Source organism: Rhinolophus ferrumequinum, chromosome 25, assembly GCF_004115265.2.
Source record: "Rhinolophus ferrumequinum isolate MPI-CBG mRhiFer1 chromosome 25, mRhiFer1_v1.p, whole genome shotgun sequence".
Taxonomy (NCBI): Eukaryota; Metazoa; Chordata; class Mammalia; order Chiroptera; family Rhinolophidae; genus Rhinolophus; species Rhinolophus ferrumequinum.
The window spans coordinates 3,761,526-3,784,959 of record NC_046308.1 but is presented as its reverse complement, the minus strand read 5'-3'; the positions used below and the strand labels follow the sequence as shown (position 1 = coordinate 3,784,959).

General features: G+C 56.3%; 1 protein-coding gene across 25 annotated transcripts in view; it reads right to left on the bottom strand.

Moving 5' to 3' along the window:
• Positions 1–23,434, bottom strand: part of NCOR2 (nuclear receptor corepressor 2) — a 185,108-nt gene that overhangs the window by 92,402 nt on the left and 69,272 nt on the right. For 24 of the 25 annotated variants that reach the window (XM_033098522.1, XM_033098519.1, XM_033098538.1 and 21 more), the window contains exons 7-9: positions 17,120–17,176; positions 11,754–11,806; positions 1,736–1,802 (exon numbers count right to left, since the gene is read on the bottom strand). In XM_033098522.1, coding sequence (XP_032954413.1) covers positions 1,736–1,802; positions 11,754–11,806; positions 17,120–17,176 — 177 coding nt within the window. The remainder of the gene's footprint in view (positions 1–1,735; positions 1,803–11,753; positions 11,807–17,119; positions 17,177–23,434) is intronic. The other variant, XM_033098530.1, reaches the window with a different exon arrangement.

Here is a 23,434-nt window from a genome sequence, read left to right as displayed (position 1 = left end):
CCCAGCCCGTCCTGCCCACAGCTCAGGCTGCAGGAGTCCTGGACGCTGGGTGGGCCATGCAGCTGAGGCCTGGGGACCATCCTGGCCAAGCCCCCTCCCAGGCCTTGCTGAAACCACATACAGTCAGGGGTTTGGGGCCCATCATATAAGAACAGGAACCAGACCATTCCATACACACTCCTGCAACAGCTTCTGTGAATTCTGTGGTTTCTGAATTCGTTTTCACAAGGGCCACCTGGTATTTCCTAGCAGTCTCCAGTTTCTCTGTCTTTAAAGGAGCTGATGTCCCCTCCACCCGCTTAAGGGACACCCCCACCCAGGGTCGCTTCTTAAGAACTTATATCCACCCCAACTCTACCTAGTCAGCCACAGGGATCCTTTTAAAATGTAAATCAGACCCCCACCCCCACCCCCAGGCAGGACAACAGGGTACATCGGTGTTCATAGTATTCTGGTAAACTGCCTGTATGACTGACAACTCTTATAATGAAGACTTTGCGTTCTTTATCAAGAATACATTTATTAAAAGTAAACTAAGTGTCCCACTGTGTTTATAATAAAATCTAAACGCTCCATCCTAGTTGTGGGTAAACATTTCTAGGTGATCTGGCTCCCAAGGTGCCCCCGTCAGTCACAGCTTCTCCCCCGCACCCCATTCATGCATCTGCCTGCTACCTTCCGGCCTGTGTCACCCCAGGCCTATGTCACCCCAGTGCGGTTCCTGCCTCATTGCCTTTGCACTTGCTGGCTCTCTGCCTGACATTCCGACCTCCAGATCCCACCACCGCGTCCACCCCTGGGGTCCAGAGTGCCACACACTCAGCATCTGGGCCAAAAGTGTCCTCTCCGAGGACCCAGCCCAGGTCTGGGCCCAGAGCAAGGTGGGTTCAGAAACTGGCTCAGAAGGACCCAGGCCCTCAAGTTGTCCCGTTCGAGCTTTTGTGAGATGGTATGAATCTGCCATAAGAATTCAGGTCCCACAGAGAAACCAGTCTGTCAATGAACTAACATACAGAGTTGGAAAAAACTGCATAGAAATGAAGGTAAAGCCTGATCAAACTGCTCCTGAACCCCACCCAGTGCACTTTCTTAGCTACACAAGTTCTCTTACTGTTTAAGCCCATCTGAACCTGCTCCTTCCCCCCTCACAGCTGAGAGAATATTGACGGGTAGCTACCCCTTCATCACTTGGCCCCACGACGTAAACGGCTACCCTAAGCCACAGCTGCATGTGTCCCCTCAACACATGCCCACCTGGTTGGATGCAGGAGTGGGCATCCTGACTGTTCTGATGCAGCTGCTGACGCTGGGAAAGCCTCATTCCTGAGCAGCCCCTGCATCGCCACCACCCAGCGCCCCTCGTCCTCCAGCTCTTACAACAAACCTCTCCTTCTGCCTACGAAAGCCCAGCAGGTCCTCTGACAAGTAACCAGTTTTCCCGGCCCACATTCCACCATCTTCCTGTCTAGGCTGGAAAAGCAGCGGCCAAGTTCTGGGCCCGCCCACTCCCGGACCCCCTTGGGCAGCCAAGGGCGCGCCCCGGGCCTCACTGAGCTCTTAGAAGAGCTGCTCTCTCTTCCCGTCCGTCTCGCTGTCCTTGGCTTTTCTTCGCAGCCTTGACACTCAGGAAGGAGACAGCTGCAGAGCCCAGGGGTCCCGGCGGGTCTCGGGCTCTCAAGCCTGGCCCACAGGGGCGAGGACGAGCTTCCAGGGCGGGGGCCGCGGGGGGACTTACCCATTGTTTCCGAGCGTGATTCCTCCTCTTGAAGTACAAGATTAACTTTTTCCGCATCGCCTGGTTTCTACGCGGGAAGGAGAAACAGCAAGCGGGGCGGGTCAGCATTGCGGGGCTCCGGCCTCCCATCTGTCCTGAGCTGCTCCTGAGAGCCAGGCCTGTGTGGCCCATTACTGGTTCTTGGGGAGACAGGACACACCCGGAACCCCCCAGAGCCAGCCAGCAACTGCCAGTGTACGTCTTCCTCTCCCCACAACCCCAAAGCGCCCCACCCACAATCAGACTGAGCATGGTCTACAGGAAAGGGGGTTCTGAAGGGGGACGCGGTATCGGTGGCCTCCTACCCTCGCCTGGAACTGCCATCACCCCCACACACACACAGGTTCCCCTCGGCCTGTGAGCCACACCTGCCGTGGAAAACTGGCCACAGAGACACATCCACAGCCTCAGACTAGGAACATAGGCCGGGAGACCAAGACTCCACACCTGCAGCTGCACACAGGTGGGGTCTCGGGGTCTGGCGTGGTGGCCCCCAGGCTGGCGCCCACCAAGCGCTGTGCCTGGCCTCCAGGCACCTCTGCCGCAGCTGTGGGGGTGACAGGCAGAACAGCAACAGGCTGGTGGGAGCCAGCACAGCAGGCTGGGCCCCTCTGGGCATCAGGGCGCTCGGCCAAGGGGCTACACCCACCCAGCACTGGGGCTCAGATGGCAGTGGGTGCTCCCTGGGGAAGATGTTCCGAAAGAGAGAGAGAGAGAGGCAGAGACACAGGGAGACCAAGATGAGGAAGAGAGACAGAGAGAAGACCCAGAGAACGGGGGAGAGGCAGAGAGATGAATGAGATGAGATCCAAAGAGAGGACACAAATCCAGAGAGGGACAGAGGGAGACGAGACCCAGAGGAACATGGGAACGGGAAAGATGGGGGAGATGGGCAGAAAAAGAGAAAGACGAGCTCTGAAGAAAGGGTGACAGAGGGAGAGAGGACACCCAGGGGCGACCCCGATGCAGAAGGGGTGGCAGACAGCCCCCCGCCATCCAGACACCTGAGGCCCTTTCTCTGGGTCCCCTCCCCACAACCTCCAACACGAGCAGATTGCTGCAGCTGGCGCCCTGGGCCTGTGGGGTCACAGACAGGCCTTGGGGGCCGCTGAGCCCCTGAACTTGCTCACTCAGATGTGGGCGTGCAGCAACATCAGCTTTTCTGGGAGGGGCACCCCGGCTTCCTCACATTCTCAGCAGTGTCTACCCCACAAAAAAATCTCACAAATCGCTGACAGGGAGCCACACCCTGTCCAGCCTAGGAGGCACCAGGCCCATGGGCCACCCAGGACCCCAACCTGAGGAAGAAGACAAAGGTTGGGGGGGCACCCTAGGCCCTGATGGACAAGCAAAGATCCCCCAACACATACCTGCCAGGCGCTGAAGGGCCTGAAATCAATCTGACAAAGGGACCCCAAGGAGAGTCACTCTCTGCCCGCACGCCCCGGGCAGACAGACACCCTGGCCTCAGAAGGCCCCGCTGCCAGGCCCAGCCCCCTACCTCTATCCTGGGCTGCACGAGCGTGCCCGGGGCCTGCCTGCTGCACCCACTCTGATCCCCAGGCCCCACACTGACTTCCAGCAGGAAGCCAGGGTCTTCACTTCCTGGTCTTACATCCGAAACACTAACGAGCCTGCACATTCCTTCTAAATTAGGAGGGAAAGGCCGCAGTGAGCATGTGGGCCGTGATGCCTCACTGGAACCCCCATGAACCCAGTGGGGCTCAGAGCCCTGTCTGCTTCCCGGGCCCCCACAAGGAAGAGCCACACCCATTCATGGCTCCCAGGGTCATTCTGGCCTCGCCTCAGTGAGGGCCTCCCCACCTCAAGGCCGCACTGCTTACAGCAGCCACCGCTGTCCTGGGCAGGCCAGGCACAGGGATCCGCAGTCACACAGGCTGAGACCAGAACCACACCACACGGAGTCTCTGACCAGATCTCAGAAGGTCTCTCTCAGCCTCAACTTCCTCATCCAAAAAATGGAAGCAATCGCATTCTACATTCATCTCCTCGGTCAGTCAACAAATGTATACTGAGCACCTACTATGTATGTGCCAGGCACTGTTCTAGGCACTTGGGACACAAGACAGGTGAAGTCCCGGCCCTCATGGAAGTGTCACTTAGGAAGGTCACCCTGACAATAAGCAAGGTAATCAAGATAATCCTGGACGTGGGAACGTACATGGGGTGGTAGGTAGTGACGGGGTGGGGGAAGCTATTTTAGATTCAGTGGTGCAGACAAGTCTCTGAGAGATGATCTCTGGATCACCTGACGGACGCGCATGGGGAAAGATCTGGAGGGAAGGGCACTCCAGGCAGAGTGCACTGCCACTGCGAAGGCCCTGAGGTAGGAACAAGCTCCAAGTACTTGAAGAACAGAGAAGAAGGTCCATGTGGCTGGGTCCATGTGGCTGGGGACAGAGGGCAGGGAGGAGAGGGAATGAGCCAGGCTGGCAGGCTTTCAACACAGTAAAGAATTTGGATTTAAAAAAAGATGGACAGCTGGAAAGGGCAAGAAGCAACAAGGGCCCAGCAGAACCGAGGTCTTACTTTCCAGCACCATTCTCCAATAAAAGGGGCCATTTCTCCTGCCGGAACGGCTGATTCCACAGCTGGGGTGGGAAATACATACAATGTGCCCAGAACACCCTTAAGTGAAAAAGTGCTGGAAAGAAAAAAGATCAGAAGGACACAGGACCCAACCCCAAAGAGTTCCCGACTGCCAAAGCGGGAACAATTTGAGCGGCAAAATAAATAACGCTGGATTATAACCCAAGGAAAAAACAAATATCCGTGAGTCCACACTGATATAAATAAATGGTTGAATAAATAAATAGATGGAGAAGGGATGAGTGTTCCTTACAGAATTCGAATTAATCAACGTAGGAGGAAGGAGGGAAACAGAAAATCGCCATTGGAGCTAACGGCTCCGGCAAGGTCTGTCGGTGTAGGAACGGGCAACGAGTCGGCAGAGCTCGTAGCAAAAACAGCCTCACAGCATCTCCCCCAGGCATCTCCCCCAGATGTTTAACTCCCGCCCACAAATTCTCGCCTATTTCTCCTCCAGGAGGTGCAGCTGGGTGGGCTCCCCTGCCCTTGACACTAGCGGGACGTGGCGACTTGCCTCTAAAGCAGGGACGGAAGGAAAGACAGCTATGGGACAGAGCAGACACACAGCTGACACCACCCTGAGCGAGGGAGCAAGGCGAACACCACCAGTCAGTGGGTGTGAGGGACCTGGACAGGACGGGGGACGGGGTGTGATGGGGAGGGCCCCTCCCTCACCTCTGCAGGTCTCCCCCAAGTCCACAAGCCCAGCCTCCTCATGAGGAAACATCAGACAACCCAAACCAAGGGCCATTCTGCAAAATCCCTGACTGGCACTCTTCAAAAGTGTCCGGGTCAGGAAAACCAAGGGAAGGCTGACAAACTGCCACAGACTGGAGACTGAGGGGACACGAGGACAGAGTGCAGCGTGGGGACCTGGATCTCATCTTGGACCAAGAAACACATTCGTGGGAAAACTGGGAAAACTGGTTTAGCTAACGGTATTGTGTCACGGCCACTCTCAAGGCTTTGAGAAGTATGCCGCACGTGTAAGATGTCTGCCTCGGGGGCACTGGGTGAAGGGTACACGACACATTCTCTATACTATGTTTGCAACGCTTCTGGAAATTCAGCTATCTTAAAATAAATAGTGAAAAAGAGAAGGGCAGCTGATTCCAGAGCTGGGATGGGAAATACATACATCTTGAAATGTTGTATGAAAGTCAAATATAATTTACTTTGGAGCTTGCAGGGGGCTTGGTGTGTGTTATGGGTTGAAATGTGTCCCTGCCCCCAGAAAACAGGCTGGAGTCCTGACCCCCAGGCCCTCAGCATGTGCCCTGAGATTTGCACATTGGGTACAGGGGTCATCGAGGTAGAATGAGGTCATGAGGGCGGCCCTAGCCCCAGATGGCTGGCGTCCTTTTAAAAAGGGGAAGTTGGGCCATGGAGACAGACTGAGTTGGGCACACGGACGAAAGACAACATGAAAGGACACGGAGGCTGTGTGAACACACGCCGAGGAACACCGCGACGGCCAGCAAGCACCGCGAGCCGAGAGGCAGGAAGGAGCGTCCGCCAGAGCCTGCCCACACCCCATCTCCGACCACCGACCCCCAGAACCGTGAGAAAAAGCTGCTGCTGTCGTCGGCCCCCCCAGTCGGTGGTGGTCGTCCCAGCAGCCTGGGACACTAACACAGCGCGCAGTGGTCTTCAGCAGATAGCGGAGCTATGGCTGAGAACTGGAACAGGCTGGGTGGGGACACAGTCTCGTGGGGCAGCTGCCTGCGTTCATCTCGGCAACTCAGGGCGTGATGTCTCCCTGGCTGAACTGGGTTTCCTGCCAAGGCCTCTACCAAGCCTGACACCCAGAGGCATCTGCTTCCTGCCAAAGGGGACAAATGTCCATAGGTTGCAAACGGGTGCAGTCTACCTACCAGAGCCAGCGCGTGCCAGTGTTGTGCTTGGACTGTGCTTTTTCAAAACTCTGGATTTGTTGCCAGCATTGAAAACCAGAAGCTAGTGCACAAAAAGCTGAACTTACAGCTTCTCTGGAAACAGCAGGTGGTCTGGCCACACTCTGGGAAGTGAGGCCTAAGGCCCCTTGAAAAGGGCCACGAGCTCACCATTCACCAGAGTCCCCACCACTCCCCACTGCCTCACACCCGCCCTCCCCACTCTACTTCCCTTCCCGCCCCTGGAGGCCTGCATCCGGGTTTGCAATCCCCTCCACGTCTGGCAGGGGGTATCCACTTGTTCAACATAACTTCCAGCAAACATTTTTTAAGTGTTTATTTTGAACCAAGAAGTGTTTTGGTAGTGGAGATGCAAATAGCTTGCTTACTGGAGACATTTCTTTTCTACTGGGATTTTTGTCCAGCAAAAATAAGGAATGCAATCTCCAAGAAGGCTCGGGAAGGGCTGATAAACCAGCAACATAATGAGTTCGCTGGCGGAGGCATTTATAGGGTGCAAAGGATACCTACAGACTCCTGGAGAAAGTCGGGGTGTAAAAAGCACAGCCTGTGAGGGATTGTAGGCCTCGTCCTCTGACCTGGACTGGGAGGAGAAATGTGAGCCAGGAGGGAGCAATAAGGAAATGGAAACTGTGGAGGTTTGAGGAGACTGGCCAGGCCCTGAGTGAAACCGGCCCCAGGACCTATGCGGTTCTGGAAAAGGATAACTTGTGGCAATCTGGGAGGCTTCCTGGAGGAAGGGAGGTTTGAGCTGAAGCTTGGGAAAAGCAGAGGAATGGGACAGGCAGAGGAAAATGAGGACAGTGCTGGGTTCCAGGTGAGAAAGGGGTGATGGTGAATTCGGAGCAGGTGAGGAGGGGCAGGGAAGAGTCAGATGCAGGCAGCTCGTGCAGGACCTTGAATGCCTTGGGAAGAGCCTGTCACACTGGGGTGACTGATAGTTTGAAGTCTGCTTACTGGGAGCCAAGCACTTTCCCGTGCTAAACAGACACTCCAAGACCGTCTTACTGACAAGCAAAGTGACATGACTTGCCAAGGTCACCGGGCTAGCAAGGGACAGACCCCGGACTGGAGACCCAGGAGAGGAAAGAAGGTGGGTGTATAGATGGGGCTGGCCTAGGAGTTTGGCTGGGTGACCCTGGGGAAGTCACTTAACATCTCTGAACCTCCAAAGCAAGACCATGAAGACGTCTTGCTTTGGAGGTTCAGAGATGTTAAGTGACCCAGTAACCTGGGTCCCAAGCATCCTTTTCATCTGCACAGCCCTCTGGCCTAACGGCTCCAATCAGCCAGCTGCCACAGGAGGCAGTAAGGGGAAGAAATCAGGCTGCAGGAAAAGCAGGGAAGAAGAGCACACAGGAACCAGCAGCTTTCCAGACCCCAAGGGGATGAGGCGGCGAGAAGAACAGGGCCGGCGCCTGGGCTCTAACACCAGGCGAGGGTGTGGCAAGTGAGGCCACAGCAGAACCCACAGGATCAGTCATTGTCACCCGTGCCTCAGCCCCACACCCTTTCCCTATCACATGTGGGCTTCATGAAGCCAGTGAGTTCAGCCGAGAGCACTCGGGCCGGTCCTGCAGAAGGGACCCCCTCCCTCCATGGAGCACCCCCTTATGCTGCTCAGGGCTGCCCCCGACCCCTTCTCCTGCTCCCGAGGGCTGAGGTCTGAGTCGTTCCTGAGGCCTGGGGCTAAGATCACACAGCAAGTACCCCCACCTCCCGCAAGCGGTGGCCACCCCACACCTCCCAAGGAGGCAGGTGGCAGAGGGAGAGCAGTCAAAGTGGGTCCAGGTGACTTCAACACATCTGAAATTGCCGGTGAAGCAGGAAGTCAAGCGTGAAATTAACTTTAACTCTGCGTCCCCGGCAAGCAGACACAGAGAAATTAAAGTGACAGGGCAAGGTCCTTGGGGAAGGGATCACCTCCCACCTGGCAGCAATTACAGCAACAGGAGGGAGGGGTCCCGAGAGGAGGCGAGGGGGACCAGGGGACAAGGGGGAGCCTGCTGGCACTCGGCATCACCTCAGCCTGAGCCTCCTGTTGTCCTTACCAGGCTGCCACGATTTCACGTCCGATTTATTCATTACCTGCCTACACCACCAGGTCAGGCCTCACCACTGCTGTCTCCTCAGGGCCCAGAACAGTGCCCGGCACACAGCAGGTGCTCAGTAAACATTCGTTGAGCAAATGAAGTAAGAAGGAGTAAAGCACTCCCGAGTCTCTGCAGACAGAGTAAGAACAGAAGGCCTGTGTGCCTGGCACTGACTCGGCACCTCAGGGACAGTAACTCCTGAATACAGGCAATAATAATACAGGCAAGCGCTGTATCATTCCCATCTCACAGACCGGGACACCGAGGCACTGGGAGTAAAAGGCTTGTGGCCCTCAACCTTTCCCTGCAGCGTCGGCTTCCATCTCAGAAAGTGGCTTCACTGTCTACCCCCACAGCTGCCCAGGCCCCAGACCTTGGCGTCCATGGGCCCTGCCATCCCTGACCCTCCACACCCCACCCCCGCAGCTCCCACTGGGTCAGGGGCCACCTGCCTCCACGCTAGCTACCACTGCTTGCTGTGTTTGCTGGGAAGGCCGCAGTGACCTCTGCCAAGGTCTTCCAATCCTCAGTCCTTTCTCCCTGTGGCCACCAGAGTGAGCTTTTAAAGGCGAAAATCCAGTCATATCACTTCCTAGAGGAAACCCCGTTGCTGGCTTCCCTGTGCACAGATAATGAAACCCAAGCTCCTCACCCTTGCAGGCAGCTTCCTCCCCTTCATACCTACCCCCCCAGGCCATGCTGGCCTTCTCTGTGATCCCACCAGCTCACCAGCCCCAGGGCCTTTGCACTGCCTGTCCCAGCTGCCTAGGAGGTGCACACAGCTGGCTGCCGCTCAGCCACCATGTGTCCACTCAACTGTCAGGTCCTGCCCTGATCCGCCTGGCTAGTCACCCCTCACTTTCTCTACTGTCACCCCATTTACCATGTTCACGGCAGTTTTTAAAGTGAGTGACTGCACTGATCTAATGACGTCCACACTGAAGTTTCACACACAGAAGTGATCACGCTTTTAGTTAGTGGAAAACCGTTTTTAAAAAAGTAAAATTCTAAGGAAACGTGAAGTTCAAATAATTTAGTTATAGGTATATTTTTCTAACATAAAACTGACTGCTTATTATGTAAGAAACCTTAAAACTATTCATTTCTGCTTTAATCTTTAAACACGTTCACCTGTGACTTTAGACCTAGAACAAATTTCACTAGGTGGCTACCTCCTGGGCCCAGATGTACTGCACAGACCAGAGCCATGCTCTGACGCAGACTGTGGGCTGTGGAAATCCGGTACTGATTTCAGTAAGCTTGTAGTTTTATTCTACTTACCAGAGATGCAGCAGTCTCTTACGTGCTAATATTCTTTGTATGGATCTTTTTTGTTTGGATTTCTATGGCTGTTTTTATAACCGGAAAGCTTCCAGCATCCACATCATTCAGCTTAAAATACTCCTCATTTTCAGGGGTAAAAGTTATGTAAAAATTTCAGTGGAATTCTATTATTATCAAAGATTATATCAAAAGGAAAACTACAACTAGGTATATCAAAGCATAAAGAGCTTAAGATAGCTACGGACTATATAGTCTTTTTATTAACTGATTTTTTTTGTTTACTTAACTCACTTATTTTCTGTCTCCTGCTAGACAAAACTCGAGGAGGGTATAGGTCTTTGTTTTCTTCACAGCTAAATCCCTAGGTCCCAGAACAGGGCTTGGCACATAGTAGCTGTTCAATAAACGTGTGTTCGATGAATGAATGATGAATGAATGCTCCCAGCAGCCCTGCTCAGAGAACACCCACCCTGATCCCCTAAACCAGCTGTGACAGGCCCTAAAAGCGTGCGCGCGCGCATGCGTGCGCACACACACACACACACACACACACACCCCCGCCATCCTCTATCTGGAGGTCCCCCCTCCCAGCAGTGGCCCCAGGGCAAGGCAGGTCCCAGGAAGCTTAGAAAAGACTGAAGTGGCCTGACTGGAAAATAAACTGTGCTGAGTCGAGAGGCATTTGGTACCTGGGCCGTGAACACACCTGCAAGACCAAACAGAAGCCCCGATCCCAGTGGCCTCGGCAATCCCACGCTGCACCAGGGCCCCAGGTGCAGGGACCTCTCCCGCACCTGCCAGCCACGGGCTGATGCAGGTGAAGCAACCTTGGCAGGTGCTTCTGAGACAAAAGGCCCAAGGACCTCGCTGGCAACAACTGATTTTCTAGGTTGTTCCATCAGTCACTGGGAGCTGCATGGGGCAGCTGAGTTGGTCACCAGAGCCTGGACCTGTCACTTGAATCCAGAAACTACAACAGAAGGGACCTCCCGGACAACTAGTCCAGAAGCAGCAGGTGTGTGGAAACCATCGGGAGGTGTGCACGCGTCCAGCACAGCAGGGCTGCTGGGCGCTCACTACGGCATGTACACCCTGCAATTCCACCCCAGGGACACTCAGACAATCCGATGGCGCTGGACTGCCCACTGGACCAGCTAAGCACTGCCCTATGAAGTCATATGGAAAAGCCTGCACCCTCTCACCATGATGAACCTTGAATAGTTCAAAGACTGTGATCCTAAAGAGTCAGCCTCCAACCTAACAGCCGAGTGCTCACGGCCACGTGTTTCAAGCCCAAGGTCTGCAGTCCCTTTCACCTTTTGGGTTCCGGGATAACAGCATGAGGTAACATCCGTGCCCCAGCCAAGAAGGCTACGCTCCCATTAATGCATCCCAAGAGGAAGCCAGCCCCACCAGCAGCCACACCTCTGAGGCCTTGCTCCCAGGCTGAAGACAGAAGCCACCAGCCCCCGGTGCAGTTCTGGTGCCCCTACTATGCCAGCTTGGCCCACGCGTGTAGCACTGAACTGATGTCTTTCCGCTCACAGCGCCCATCTGGGACGGGCCGCACCACTGGGACACCTCTGACTGGCCACCTTCAGAGCCTCTGGGTCTGGATTAGACAGCGCTCCCAGCTGGTCCACCTGGACTGTGCCACAGGACACAGCCTTTGTGCAGACCGCAGGACCCTCCCAAATAGGCTCCCATCAGGGCCCAAACCATGGGCCCTGCTTGCCCTGGGGCCACCACCTGCCCCCTGGCCGGCTCTCCTCTGCCTGGCAGCTTCCTCCCGCTCCCCAGCATGAGGACCCGACCCTCCAGCTCCGTCTCTTCAGGGCTGTGCAAGCAGCTTCCTCGCTCGCCCTCCCCAACCTGAGGTCTGTTTTCCAAAGCTTCCTGGGGCCGCCCCCCTGCCCTTCCTCACCGCACACCTGCCCTGACCCCATCCCAGGCCCTCCCTGGCCCAGAACTCCTGCCCAAACTGCCTCCTTCTGCCCCTCCCCCAGCACCTGGGCCTCTGAGGCCTGAGGGGCTGTCCTCACCCCCTGTGCGTCTGCACGGCTGACTGAAAGTACTCACATTTTGATGTTCTCATGATACTGCCTGGTGTCGGACGGCTGGTTGTACAACGGCTGCAGAGGAAGAAAAAGGAAAGCAGTCAAAGACCAGCCCTGGGCCCCCTCTGCCGCAGTGGCGAAGGCCCTGGTACCAGGGAGCTGCCCACTGGTGTGAACCAGCCGCTGGTGGGCATGGAACGGAACATGGGGCCCCAACCAGGAACAGACTTTTACCCTCGGGGCACATCTGTGGTACCCTGCACCCCTGCCAAAGCCGTCGTGGCTACTCTGCAGGGCAGTGGGCAGTGCTGGCCCGAGCACCGGGGAGCAGCACACACGTCACAAGGGAGCTGAGATCAGCGATGGTCTCCAACAGGGAAAACTGCCCGACTTTGCAGTGTCCACACCACTGTGAGAGGCCACATCCTCCCTACTGACCGGGAGACGAGCATGTGGGGTGACGGGGAGGCTGCACACGGCCGGTGCCAACGCATGTGGATGACATGCTGCGGAGAGCACTGAAGAAACCCGTCCAAGAATGGAGCTGAGCCTGCCCTCCGGCCCCTGCCCCTCCTGCAGATGCCCACAACGGCTGGGGCCTGTGTCCCGCCAGGAGACAAACACCGGGATGCCTGGACAGCCTTGTTCATAACAGCAACACACTGGAAAGCTACCTGCCCGCCAATAATTAGGGCTCGTTCACACCTAAGCCCGGGACAGCACTGGAAAACGAATGAACGAGGCACACATTCGGCACCAGTGAGCACAGTGACAGAACAAGGTGCTGTGGGCTCCGCCATGGGTCTGGATGCTATGAATGCCCCTCCCGGACGCCAGCACCACAGCCAGGGGCTGAGGGCAGGGCCTGGGTTCACATCCTGGTTCCACCGCTCTCCAGCTCTGTGTCTCTGGGTGAATTACTGAGCCATCTGTGCCCCTGCCTTTCACCTGTAAACCCACAGGGACGTTCTGAAGCCCAGATGGGGCAGTGCATGCCAGCCCTTAGCCCAGCGCCTGGCACAAACGCCCGCACATCAGCGTCACCACTGCCATCAGGGTGCAGTGACTGTAGTCATGGCCCCAGCTTTTCCTGCCTCTCTGTACCCACCGATGCCTTTGCTTTGGCCAGTGGGACAGGGATGAACTCAACGACCAGAGGCTTGGAAAAGTGTCTGCACTTCTGCTTCCTCTCTCGTCCACCCGCCCCGTCAAGAGAACAAGCCTAGCCTGGTCTGCTGGAGGCGGGGAGGAGACATGGAGCACAGCGGTACCATGCCAGCCAGCGCTGAGCCAGAGCCACCAGCCAATGCCCAGCTGACCGTGGACATGAGCAAGCTGAGCCCAGATCAACAGAAATGCCCAGCTGACTCCTACACTCGTGGGAAACAGCAGTTCAGTCCCTCAAGTCACTCAATTTGGGGCTGGTGTGTTACACAGCAATAGCCAACGAATACGATTATCAGCCCCATTTTACAGATGGGAAAATTGAGTCCCTGAGGTGAAAGCATTTGTGCATAGCTGAAGAGATGAGCTGGAACTAGAATCCTGCCTCTCAACTCCAGCCCTGGAGGGAGGGGTTTGCCCTGTCTCTGCCTGCAGCCACCTCCATGCGTCTGTGTGTCTGTCTCTATGTCATGCTCCCCTCTCCCTCTCCCCTTCCGCTGTCCCTCTCTCTCACAAGCCCATACCTGCAGCAGGAACCTCCAGGTCAGCCATGAATGACTGAGGTAGAAGAACCAGGTATAGCGTGTGAGGGGTCAAGTAGGACAGGGGAAGGACAGAGACATGCAGTCCTAAAGCCTCAGGCAGGGCCCCAGGATGAGGGAAGAGGGCACATAAGCTCCGCCCTAGAACTTGTCCCTGGGGGTGGAGCTGGACACACCTCCTGACACCCACAAGCCTCCTGATGATACCAGATGATGGGGACCACCCACAACCAGCATGACCACAGGACCCAACCTGCCCTCTCCCCAGGGCAGGGCCCGAGGGCGTCTCCCCAACGCCCCTTCCCTGACACCTGCAGGGGGCTACACAAGGCCAGGCAAAATCTCCTTCTGTCCTGGGAGGCGAGTCCCAATATGGTGGCCATGAGGTGGCCTTGGCCCTCACAGCTACAGCAGGAGGACACACACCCAGAGAGAGAAATCCCTCCCACAGAGCCTGGGGGAGCCAGGCTGAGAGGGCTGGAATACAACCAGGACAGGGCGCCCCTACTGGCTGGCCCTGGCCTGTCTCTCGACCTCTCAGGGCTTCTATTTCCTCCTCTGGAAATGTGGGCGCAGCCAAACAGAGGGCAGAAAGGGAGCACAAAGGGCGAGGACGTGCAGGACTGCTAAGCCCTGGGCAGAAATCAGCGGCTGTTATGACTAAGAAAGGAGAGCTGGGTCTCGGCGAGGAGGCGGGGGGTCCCCTTTGGGCCTGACTTCCGCCAGCCCGCAGTGCGGCCAGAGCCAGCAACCCCAGGTGGACTACGCTGCTAGGAATGAAGTGTACGCCTTGGCCCTCAACCCTCTGATGACACCAAGTTCTTAAAATAACACCTCTGAACAGGAAGGAAATCAGTGACTCAAAGCAGCGGGGGGAGGGGCCGCGGCTGCCCCCACCCTCCCCCACGGTCCTCTCCTCCAGGCCAGGCCTTGGTCCTCTGGGCGCTGGGATGGAGGGGCGAGGCCACATGTCCTAGGCCCGGGCGTCCATCCCAGGCAGGTCAGAGGGCGCCCATCACTGTCCCTGAGGCAAGGTGGCCGCTCCCTCAGCTGAGCCCCCTGGCTGCAGCTGGGAGAGCCGGGCAAAGAACTGGATTCCCAATGGGGCAGCCCTCTGACCAGAGCCCCCGTGGCCTGAGCTCTGACTCCTGGGTGGCACGAGGAGGCCTCTGCAGAGGGTGCACCTCTGAAATGCCTCCACCGGGACACACCTCTGGCCACTCAGGCCATTCAGGGACCACAGGGCAGACCTGTGCAGAACTGGTCAGCTATACCCCATGGGCTCAGCACAACTCCCTGCCTCATCTCTTGCTGTGTGACCCTGGACAAAGTACTGCCCTCTCTGCGCCTCCTGTAGGAAAGAAACGGTGACACGTCCACGAGGCCTGACACACAGTAAATGCCCTGTCATGTGAGGCTCCTCTCTACTCCCACTGAAGGCCACCGAGCCAAGCGCCTATTGGCTTGGAGAGGACTCCAGTGACAGCCACATGGCCCAGCAGACAGTCTAGACCTCCGCCTCCTGTGCCACCAGCCTTGAGGGAGCCTCTGCTCTGGGACCCCCCAAGCAGGGGATGATCCCCTCAGTCCCCTCCACCCACAAAAGACGGCTCAGATTCTGAGCCCAGGAGACCCTGCTGGCTCACAGGGACACTGGCCTTACCAGCATCCTCAGACCCTGATACAGTGACCTCCACTGACGGACGATCCCACTCAGGAAGCCCGAGACTGATTAGGTCAGAAAAGGGAGAGGGAGAGCCTCCGGGCCTGGCAACGGTTGAGTACCACCTCTGGTCCCACCATCCCCCTGGCAAGAAGAGGAAACTGAGGCAAGCAGCAGCCTACTGTGAGGCTAGAAAATGGTGCGGCAACTTTGTAAAATGGTCTGGCAATTTTCAAGAGGTGAAGCACAGAGTTACCATAACCCAGTAACTCCGGCCCTAGGTACACACCCACAAGAAATGAAAACGTGTGCACAAAGAAACTTGTACGTTAATTTTCGTAGCCACTTTATTTATAACGACCAAAGACAAAAACAAGCTAATGTCCACACTGGATGAATGGACAAACAAAACGTGGTCTACCCACACACACAATGGAGTATGACTCAGCCATAAAGGAACGAAGACTGACACACGCTATACCGTGGGTGAAACCTCAGAAACACGACGCTGAGTGACAGAAGCCAGTCACCCAGGGCCACATGGTGTGTAAGTCCACTGATATGAAATGTCCAGAATAGACAAATCCAGAGAGAAGACAGCAGCTTAGTGGGTGGTTAGGGCCAGGCGGGCTGCAGGGTGTGGTGAGAGGTGGGGAGCCGGGGAGACGAGGAGATTAGAAGGTGACAGATGTTCAAGGGTATAGGGTTCCTTTGAGATGGTGAAATGTTCTGAAACTGATTGCGGGGATGGTGCCGCGTATCTGTGAATATGCTAAAAATCACTGAATTAGACACTTTAAACGGGTGAATTGTATGACATGAATGATATCTCAATAAAGCTACTAAAAAAATTAAAAATAAATTTAAAAAGAGGCTGCTAGACCTCCCAGAGGTCATGCCCCAGGCGGGGAGCCTGTCACTGGTCCCAGGAGGGGCTCTGGGCTCTGCCCCTGGGACATAAGAGCGTCCCCCAACCACCTGCCTGGCTCTCCCTCTGGGGGACAAGAAAGGCCAGATGCTCCCTGTTCCTCAGTGGCCCAAGCAGACAGACCCCAGGCTGAGGAGCAGCTGTCACTGCAGGGAAAGCTCTGGGGGCAAACAACTCCACCCTCCCACGAGTTCACGCCAGCTGAGTGCTTACTATGGGCCACGGGCTGTGCTAAGGGAGGCTTCACTTGCATCATTTTCATTTAAGACTCATAAAGAGCCCTGATTCCCCATTTCACAGACGAGAAAACTGAGTCTCTTTCCCAAGGCCACTCAGCAGACACGTGGTTGAGCTGAGTTTAAAATCAGGCTCCAAATGCATAAGGCTATTCCTGCCCCATGAGCGTGCCCACGCACGCCCCAGAGCTGTCCGGGGTATGAGGACCTCACTGCCATCCTGTGTGTGTGTGCGGGCTAGCAGTGTCCCTATATGCTGCCCCTCAGCTCTGCGCCAACTCATGGCATCTTCCCGCCCACCAGTCAAATGACACTGGCAACAGTAACAGTAACAACAACTAACACTCAGCACTTCCTGTCCATCAGGCCCTGTATCTAGTGCTTTATAAATATTAATACAGTTAATCACCACTATATCCCAATGGGATACGTGTTATTTCCATTTGACAGATGAGAAACTGAGGCACAGAGAGGGTAAGAGACCTGCTCAGGGTCACACAGCTATTAAGTGGCAGACGTAGGAGCTGAACTCAGATCACCTGGCCTAGGGTATGGGCTTTCCACACTACGCTGGACCACATGGGTTGGACTCCCACCTGTCAACCTTCTGAAGCCTGACAGGCTAGGCTGGAGAGTGTAGCAGGAATCGCTCTGCCACCCCACCCCCAATGCAGCCGGGCCCAGCTACCCACTATCTGTCAGCCCCTCTTATCAGAGGGTGTATTTCCTGCCTCCTCCGAGGACAGGGCAGGCTTGGCAATAGAGGACTTCCTCCTTCCCCTCCACGCCCACCTGCCGCCCGCCTTTCCAGCCACCCCCTCCCCTCCCAGAGCACCCACCCTGTCCCCAGCTCACCAGCTCCACCTGGGGCCCCAGGCCTTCCAGAATCCGATGTGCAGCTTCAGCCTTCTTCTGCAGGGTGTGGAGAAGAGGAGGAATTACACACGCGCACACACACATGCACACACAGATTATAAACAGAGGCCTCCGGGAAGAGCAGGCAGCTGCCCAACCGGCACGCAATCCTCGGCCCGGGGGTGGGGGGGAGGCCAGGGCCCCCTGCAAGCCCTCCCCAAACTGGAAACAAACACACAGGGATCTAAACACCCCTGCAACGTTCCTAGCGAGCTAGTCAAGTTTTGATTCTAACAAACGTACCGTGTTCTCCGGTGCCTGTCCCCCCAATCCCCCAGGCCCGGTACCCCAGGCCCAGTGGTGCGGGCACAGCTCCTTGCCAGCCAGCACACACTGCCAAGCCGAGGTGCCTTCCTGGGCCTTGGAAGCTGGCTGGGTGTCTACGATTACCTCAGAGCTGGTGCCGCCAGCGAGGGGGGTGGAAGAGGAGCAGGGAGGGCGAGATAGACACACTCAGAGATACCCTTTCTAGGATTCTTGTATTTCACAATCATGTGACTATTTCTGAGCTACCCTGGGGCCTCCCCGCCTCCCTCCCCACTCACAACCCGGGACTTATTAGGAAAACAGAAACATGTGGCAGAAAGGGCTCGGTGGCGGAGAATTCAACAGGCTGGACCTCTGGGCCCCCGGCCATGAAGGCGGACATTGTGCCTCCGCCAGGCCCCACCGGCCCCGCCTGGGACCACCAGGGCCTGCTCTGAGGGGCCCAGAGGGTGTCCAGGCCAGCTGGAGGAAAGGGTGGACAGAGAGCTGTGCAAAGGGCGTCAGCAGAGTCTTTATCAGATCTGGGCCACTGTGTGCGATAGATATCGGGGTACCCACAGCACGCACATGGGAGACCTAAGCCCCTCCGGTGACCCAGGAAAGGCTGGGTGCTCCTGACTCAGCCAAACTCAAGACCATTCAGTATGTGGTGTGGGTCGAAAGGACAGGTCAGCAAGTTATCATCAGATCAAACCGTTCCCCAGTGATCCCCAAATCCAGATCCACTAAGGGGGGTGACCCAGAGTCCTGGGGAACACGGTGGACAACAGAATTCGAGGGCCAGGCAGGCTCCTGGTATAACACAGGGAGGAGGGGTGCCAAGGGCCAGCCTCACTCCCCTTCCCCCAGCCCCCAGCGACAGAAAGGGAGTATGTATGTATGTAGGTGGGCTCAAGCTGGCACCTAGAGCTAGCTCTGCCTAGAGCCCTGGGCCCAGCCCACCCAGGAACACAGCCATGCTTTCGGCCCCCTTCGTGCAGAGCCGAAACCCCGAGACCAGCAGGCTCAGAGTGTGGCTGGGGGCCAGAAAAACAGGCGGCAAATGATGATTATGAGTGCCATTTCACCGAGCACCTACCATGAGCCAAGCATTGAGCACACAGCATGCAATATCAATATTTAAAGCACACAGAAACACACTCTGAAGCAGATACAAGACTAGCCCCATTTTACAGATGATGAAACTGAGGCACAGAAAGATGATGGGAGAAGTCCTTCTGATAGCCAGGCTCCAAGAAGGGAGACAGACAAGGGCCAGGGGATACCACCCTGACAGTCACTGTAGACTACCCTTGCCCTGGCCGCACCTTGAAGCAAGAAAGGGTCAGCCGTGGAGCAATGAAGATGGGAGAATTCCAGAGCCAGGCCAAGTGAAGGATTAGGAATGAGGTGGGGAGGGGACAGGGTAGCTCTCCAAACACTTCCTGAACATTCATTCACTCTGAATTAAGCACAAGGGCAAGACAGGAATAAACGCAACCTGGGCCCTGCCTGCAACAAACCCAGTCTAGCGGGCAGTGGTAGCAATCAGTATGCTCAGGCAGAGAAAGGTACCTGGGCTTTGCAGGGGAGGCACCAAGCAGGGCACAAGTCATTCTCTCCAGAAAGGTAACAAGAGGGATACATAAGCTGGGTTTTGAGGGATGAATAGAAGTTTGTGTGCATTCGTGAGGCTCTGTGGGGATCAGCAGCAACTGCCCATTTAGATAAACTGCCAAGCACAAGAAGGGCAGGGCTGGAGCAGCAGGGTCACTCAACACGGACACATCTTACGGCTGGGCCTGGGTCTTAGACTTGGGCCCAGGGCCCAAGGTGGTGACGCCAGAAGCCTTTGTTCTATGAACTATAGCGGCTTCCATCATCAACAATATCCTCACTGTCTCAGGAACCAGGCACTTGGGAGGAGGCTTCCTGCAGCCCCTGGAGAAGACAGCAGGGAGGATCCTTCCTGACCTGCCGAAGCCTCGAGGAGCGCCGGGAACGCCCCAGCACATACCTGGTGTGAGAGTTCCTTTGCTCCCTAACAGGCCTTCCCCTGGGCTCCGCCCCTAAGCCCCGAGCCACTGGGAGCCTTTTAAGAAGCAACTCAATTTCCACAAGGTGGCACACCTACAACTGTCCCAGAAGAACAGTACCAAGGACGCTCGCTGCAACCCTGGACCACTGCAAACACAGGGCAGTGTGGCAACCAAGAGCAGGGTTCATGACCCGGCCTGGGTTCAAATCCACTTACCAACCATGTGGCCTCAGGAAAGCTCCTTCACCTCCCTGAGCCTCAACTTCCTCGTCTATAAAACGGGGGTAACAACAGCACCCTCACGCAGCCGTTATGGAAACCAAAGTTGCTGACACTCGTTAATACTCTAAAATCAGGATCTGGCACACAGTAGGTGCTACGTGAGAGCTGGCTGTTATCATGATTGCTGTGAACGACGGCACGGCTCACATCAACTAACTGTACTGGACCTTCACGTGCTCTGTGGGTTTGGATTCCTCCAAGAACCCAATGTAGAAGCTTCTAGCATTAGCCCCATGTACACACAGGAAGCTGAGGCTCAGCCATGCAGCTGACAAAGTGTGCAGCTCAAGAGGCAGGTAAAGGCTGGGTCCCCGCAGCCTGAGCCGGCACCCCCACCCCCTCACGTCGCCCTGGGCCATTCCCTCCACCTCACCTCCCGCTCCTGCTTCTGCTCCCACTTGGTTCCCACTCCCCGGGCTTCTGGGTCCAGCTGTGTGTGTGGTGGGGGTGGGAGGCTGGGGAGCTGGGGAGATATCCCGCCTATGGGCCCCTCCTCCCCAGGCAGGCAGGGCTGGATAGCCACGTCTGTCCCTCGGGGGCCCACATCTGGGGTGGGCTCTGAGCTGACCCTCAGCAAGTCCCTTCACCAGCTGAGCCTCAGCGACCACCCCCCGCCCCTGCAAAATGGCCGTGCTCACCCCAGGTACCAAACTCCCAGGACTTCTGCAAGGATGTTCTGCATGTTGTCACTCTTCAAATGGAGACACCTCCCTGAAAGGAGCCTGGCCAGGGGACACAGGTGCAGGCCACAGATTCAGACCCAAGCGGAAATACCCTCTCACCCGGAGCTGATAGCTTCTCACAACCTTGAGAATGAAGGCCCAACTCCGAGTCAGGGTCCACGGGACCCCCAGTGCCCGGCCTTGGGGAAGCTATTGGCCAAAGCTGCCCTGCCAGCTCCCAGAGGACAGGCCCAGGAGCTCAAGCCGCAGGGGCTCTCACCAAGCATCGGGAGGTCGGGCTGGGGTCTCGCTCAACAGACTGCACTCTGCCTACGGGGGACCCAGGGTCCATGTGACCCGGCCTCCTGGCAGCTATACCTGGGGTACAAAGACCTCAGTCACCTGCACAGAGAGGTACATACAAGCCCCATGGACTCTTGAGACCAAATACTGTGGCTACACCTATCAAAGCACAAACATACACACACACGTGCCACACAAGCAACTCATACACACACTACATTCACACGCACGTGCACAGGGCACGCACAGTGCAAACGTGCACCTGAGTGGATACATGCATATGCATGAAATGTAAGCACACACAGACACACATGCCCTACTCACGCCCACCTACAGACACGGGCACACAGCCACTCACATACTTCTACGCGTGTCAGACAGCCAACAGGTGTACCCACAAGTGTGTGGTGTGTCAATGCACAACCTCCTCAGGTGTGCCCCCCACGTGCTGACTCACGCACGTATCACACACATGCAGTCACCCACAGCACACACACGTGCATGGATGTGCATCAATAATCACATTCTTGCCACTGGCAACAGCCTTCTGTTGCCCAAAGTGCCCACTTTTGCAGCTGAGTCCAAGTCCTGTCTCCTCCAGGACGTCTGCCTCGACTGCCCGCGCCCTGAATTCCTCCAGTGTTAGCAGCAGGCAAACTGTCCCTCACGAGCCATCGTCACTAGTTCTGTGTGTGCTGGTTTTATCCACACTCAGTGTGAGTGCCCTCCCAGGCCTCCACCTCCCGCCCATGCACACTCCCTTTGAAGATCAAACGAGACCCCTATCCCCTCTCTGAGCCTTGCCCGGTGCTGTGACCCCCACTCAAATGCCCTCCTGGGGCCAGTGGCCCACCCACTGCTTCCAAGAAGCCTTTTCCACCCCGCCCGCCTGTCCGTCCCTGTCCCTCGGCTCCCTGCTCAGCCATTCTGTGTGCACCTGCCTGACCCCATCCACACAGGCAGCTCCTGGGAGGCAGGAAAATCCTGGCTCAGCTGGCTCCCCCTTGCATGCTGGCGCCTCTTCCATGTGCCCCGAATGGATAATGAGCCTGAGTCCACTGTGCAGAAAAGCCAGGCGGGCCCTGCCCAGCAGGGAAGCTGCGTTTTCCAGCCAGTGCAGCATTTAGAGACAGACCCTTGTAGTCAGCCTCTCAGAGGAACCAGCAGGGGAGGAAGGAGGATTAAAATTTAATCCTATTGATCCCCCGCAGGCGGTAAGTCCTGGCTGCCCCTGCCAAAGGCAGCTGGGGCGCCTCTGCCCACCCAGCCTCCAGCCCGAGGCTCAGCCAGGCAGAGACCCACTGACTCCACTGGGGCCAGGGGCCCGTCCCCACACCCCAAAACCAAGGACTGCTTCTCAGGGGAGTGTCCCCTCCCCTCCGCCATCCGTTCATCTGTTCAACAAACATTTACTGAGTACCTACTATGTGCCGGGCACTGTTCTAGGTGCTGGGGACACAGCCGGGGGGAAGAATGACAAAGATCCCTCCCTGCCCTCACAGAACTTCTGTCCACAATAAACAGAACAAATAAAATATGAATCACGCCCAGTGGGAAAAGGGGGCAAGGGGAAAATTAAAGCCAGAAAGAGAAGAAACAGGGGTTGAAGGTTTTGCAGGATTAAATAGAGGGTCAAAATAGGCCTCCATGAAACGGGGGCATTTGAGCAAAGAGCTAAAGGAGTGAGAGAGTGAGCCCAGTGAGGAAAAAAGGAGCTGCGGGCAGAGGGCACGGCAAAGGCCCTGAGGCAGGGGCACACCTGGGTGTTCCAGGAAGGACAAAGGCCAGTGAGGCTGAGCAGAGTGAGGTGAAGGTAAAGAAAACGACCGAAGGGGGATCAGGAACAAGGAGAGCAAAACTCCTCAGATCAAAGTATGCCCACGGGTGGTGACTTGTGGATGTGATTATGTCTCCCCACTAGAAAGAATGTGAGTGGGCTGGGGCCGAGGTCACTGCTGTGTCCCCAGTGTCTGGAACAGCAGCAGGCACAGAGCAGGCGTTCGATTACGTGGCTGCTGAGTGAGTGAATGAATGAATGAATGAATGAATGAACAGGTTTGAGTGTGACGCGCCCAGCACACCTGAACAGTAACAGCACACCAGCACTTGCTCGGTGCCAGGCATGAGGCCCTACAGAATGAACTCATCTAACCCCCACGCCGCCACCGTACAAGGTCGGTGCTGTAATTATCATCATTTTGCAGGTGAAGAACATGAGTCACAGAGCAGTTTAAGTGGCTGGCCCAAGGTCACAAAGCGAGGAAGTTGCAGAGATAAGATTTGAACCTAAGACATCTGGCTAAAGCAATGTGGCCCCTTAGCCAACCTATTGTTATAACTGCTATGTGTCATTTGGGGTGGGGGACCAGGGTGTGTGTGTGGGGGTGGTAACCAGCCCCACAAGGCCCAGCATATAGCTCCCAGTAGGCTCAGTCTCATCCTGCATCTATTGCTGCTTCAAGAAGCAGAGGTATAGCCAAAGTTGTTGCTCCAACAGTTCCCTGCCTGGAGCTATAGCCACAGGCACTAGCAACATCGTCCCAGGGTCCAGAGCAGCCATCAGGCCCCAAGACCAAGAGTACCCAGCCCCAGTCAAACTCTGAGCACTGATCCACCAGCCAGGAGCACATCCCACAGAAGAGACAGCTGGTAAGGGTGGCCAGGAGCCTTGGGCAGGAGGGGGACCAAGGGAGCCAAGCAGGGAGAAAAGTCCCCCCATTTGTC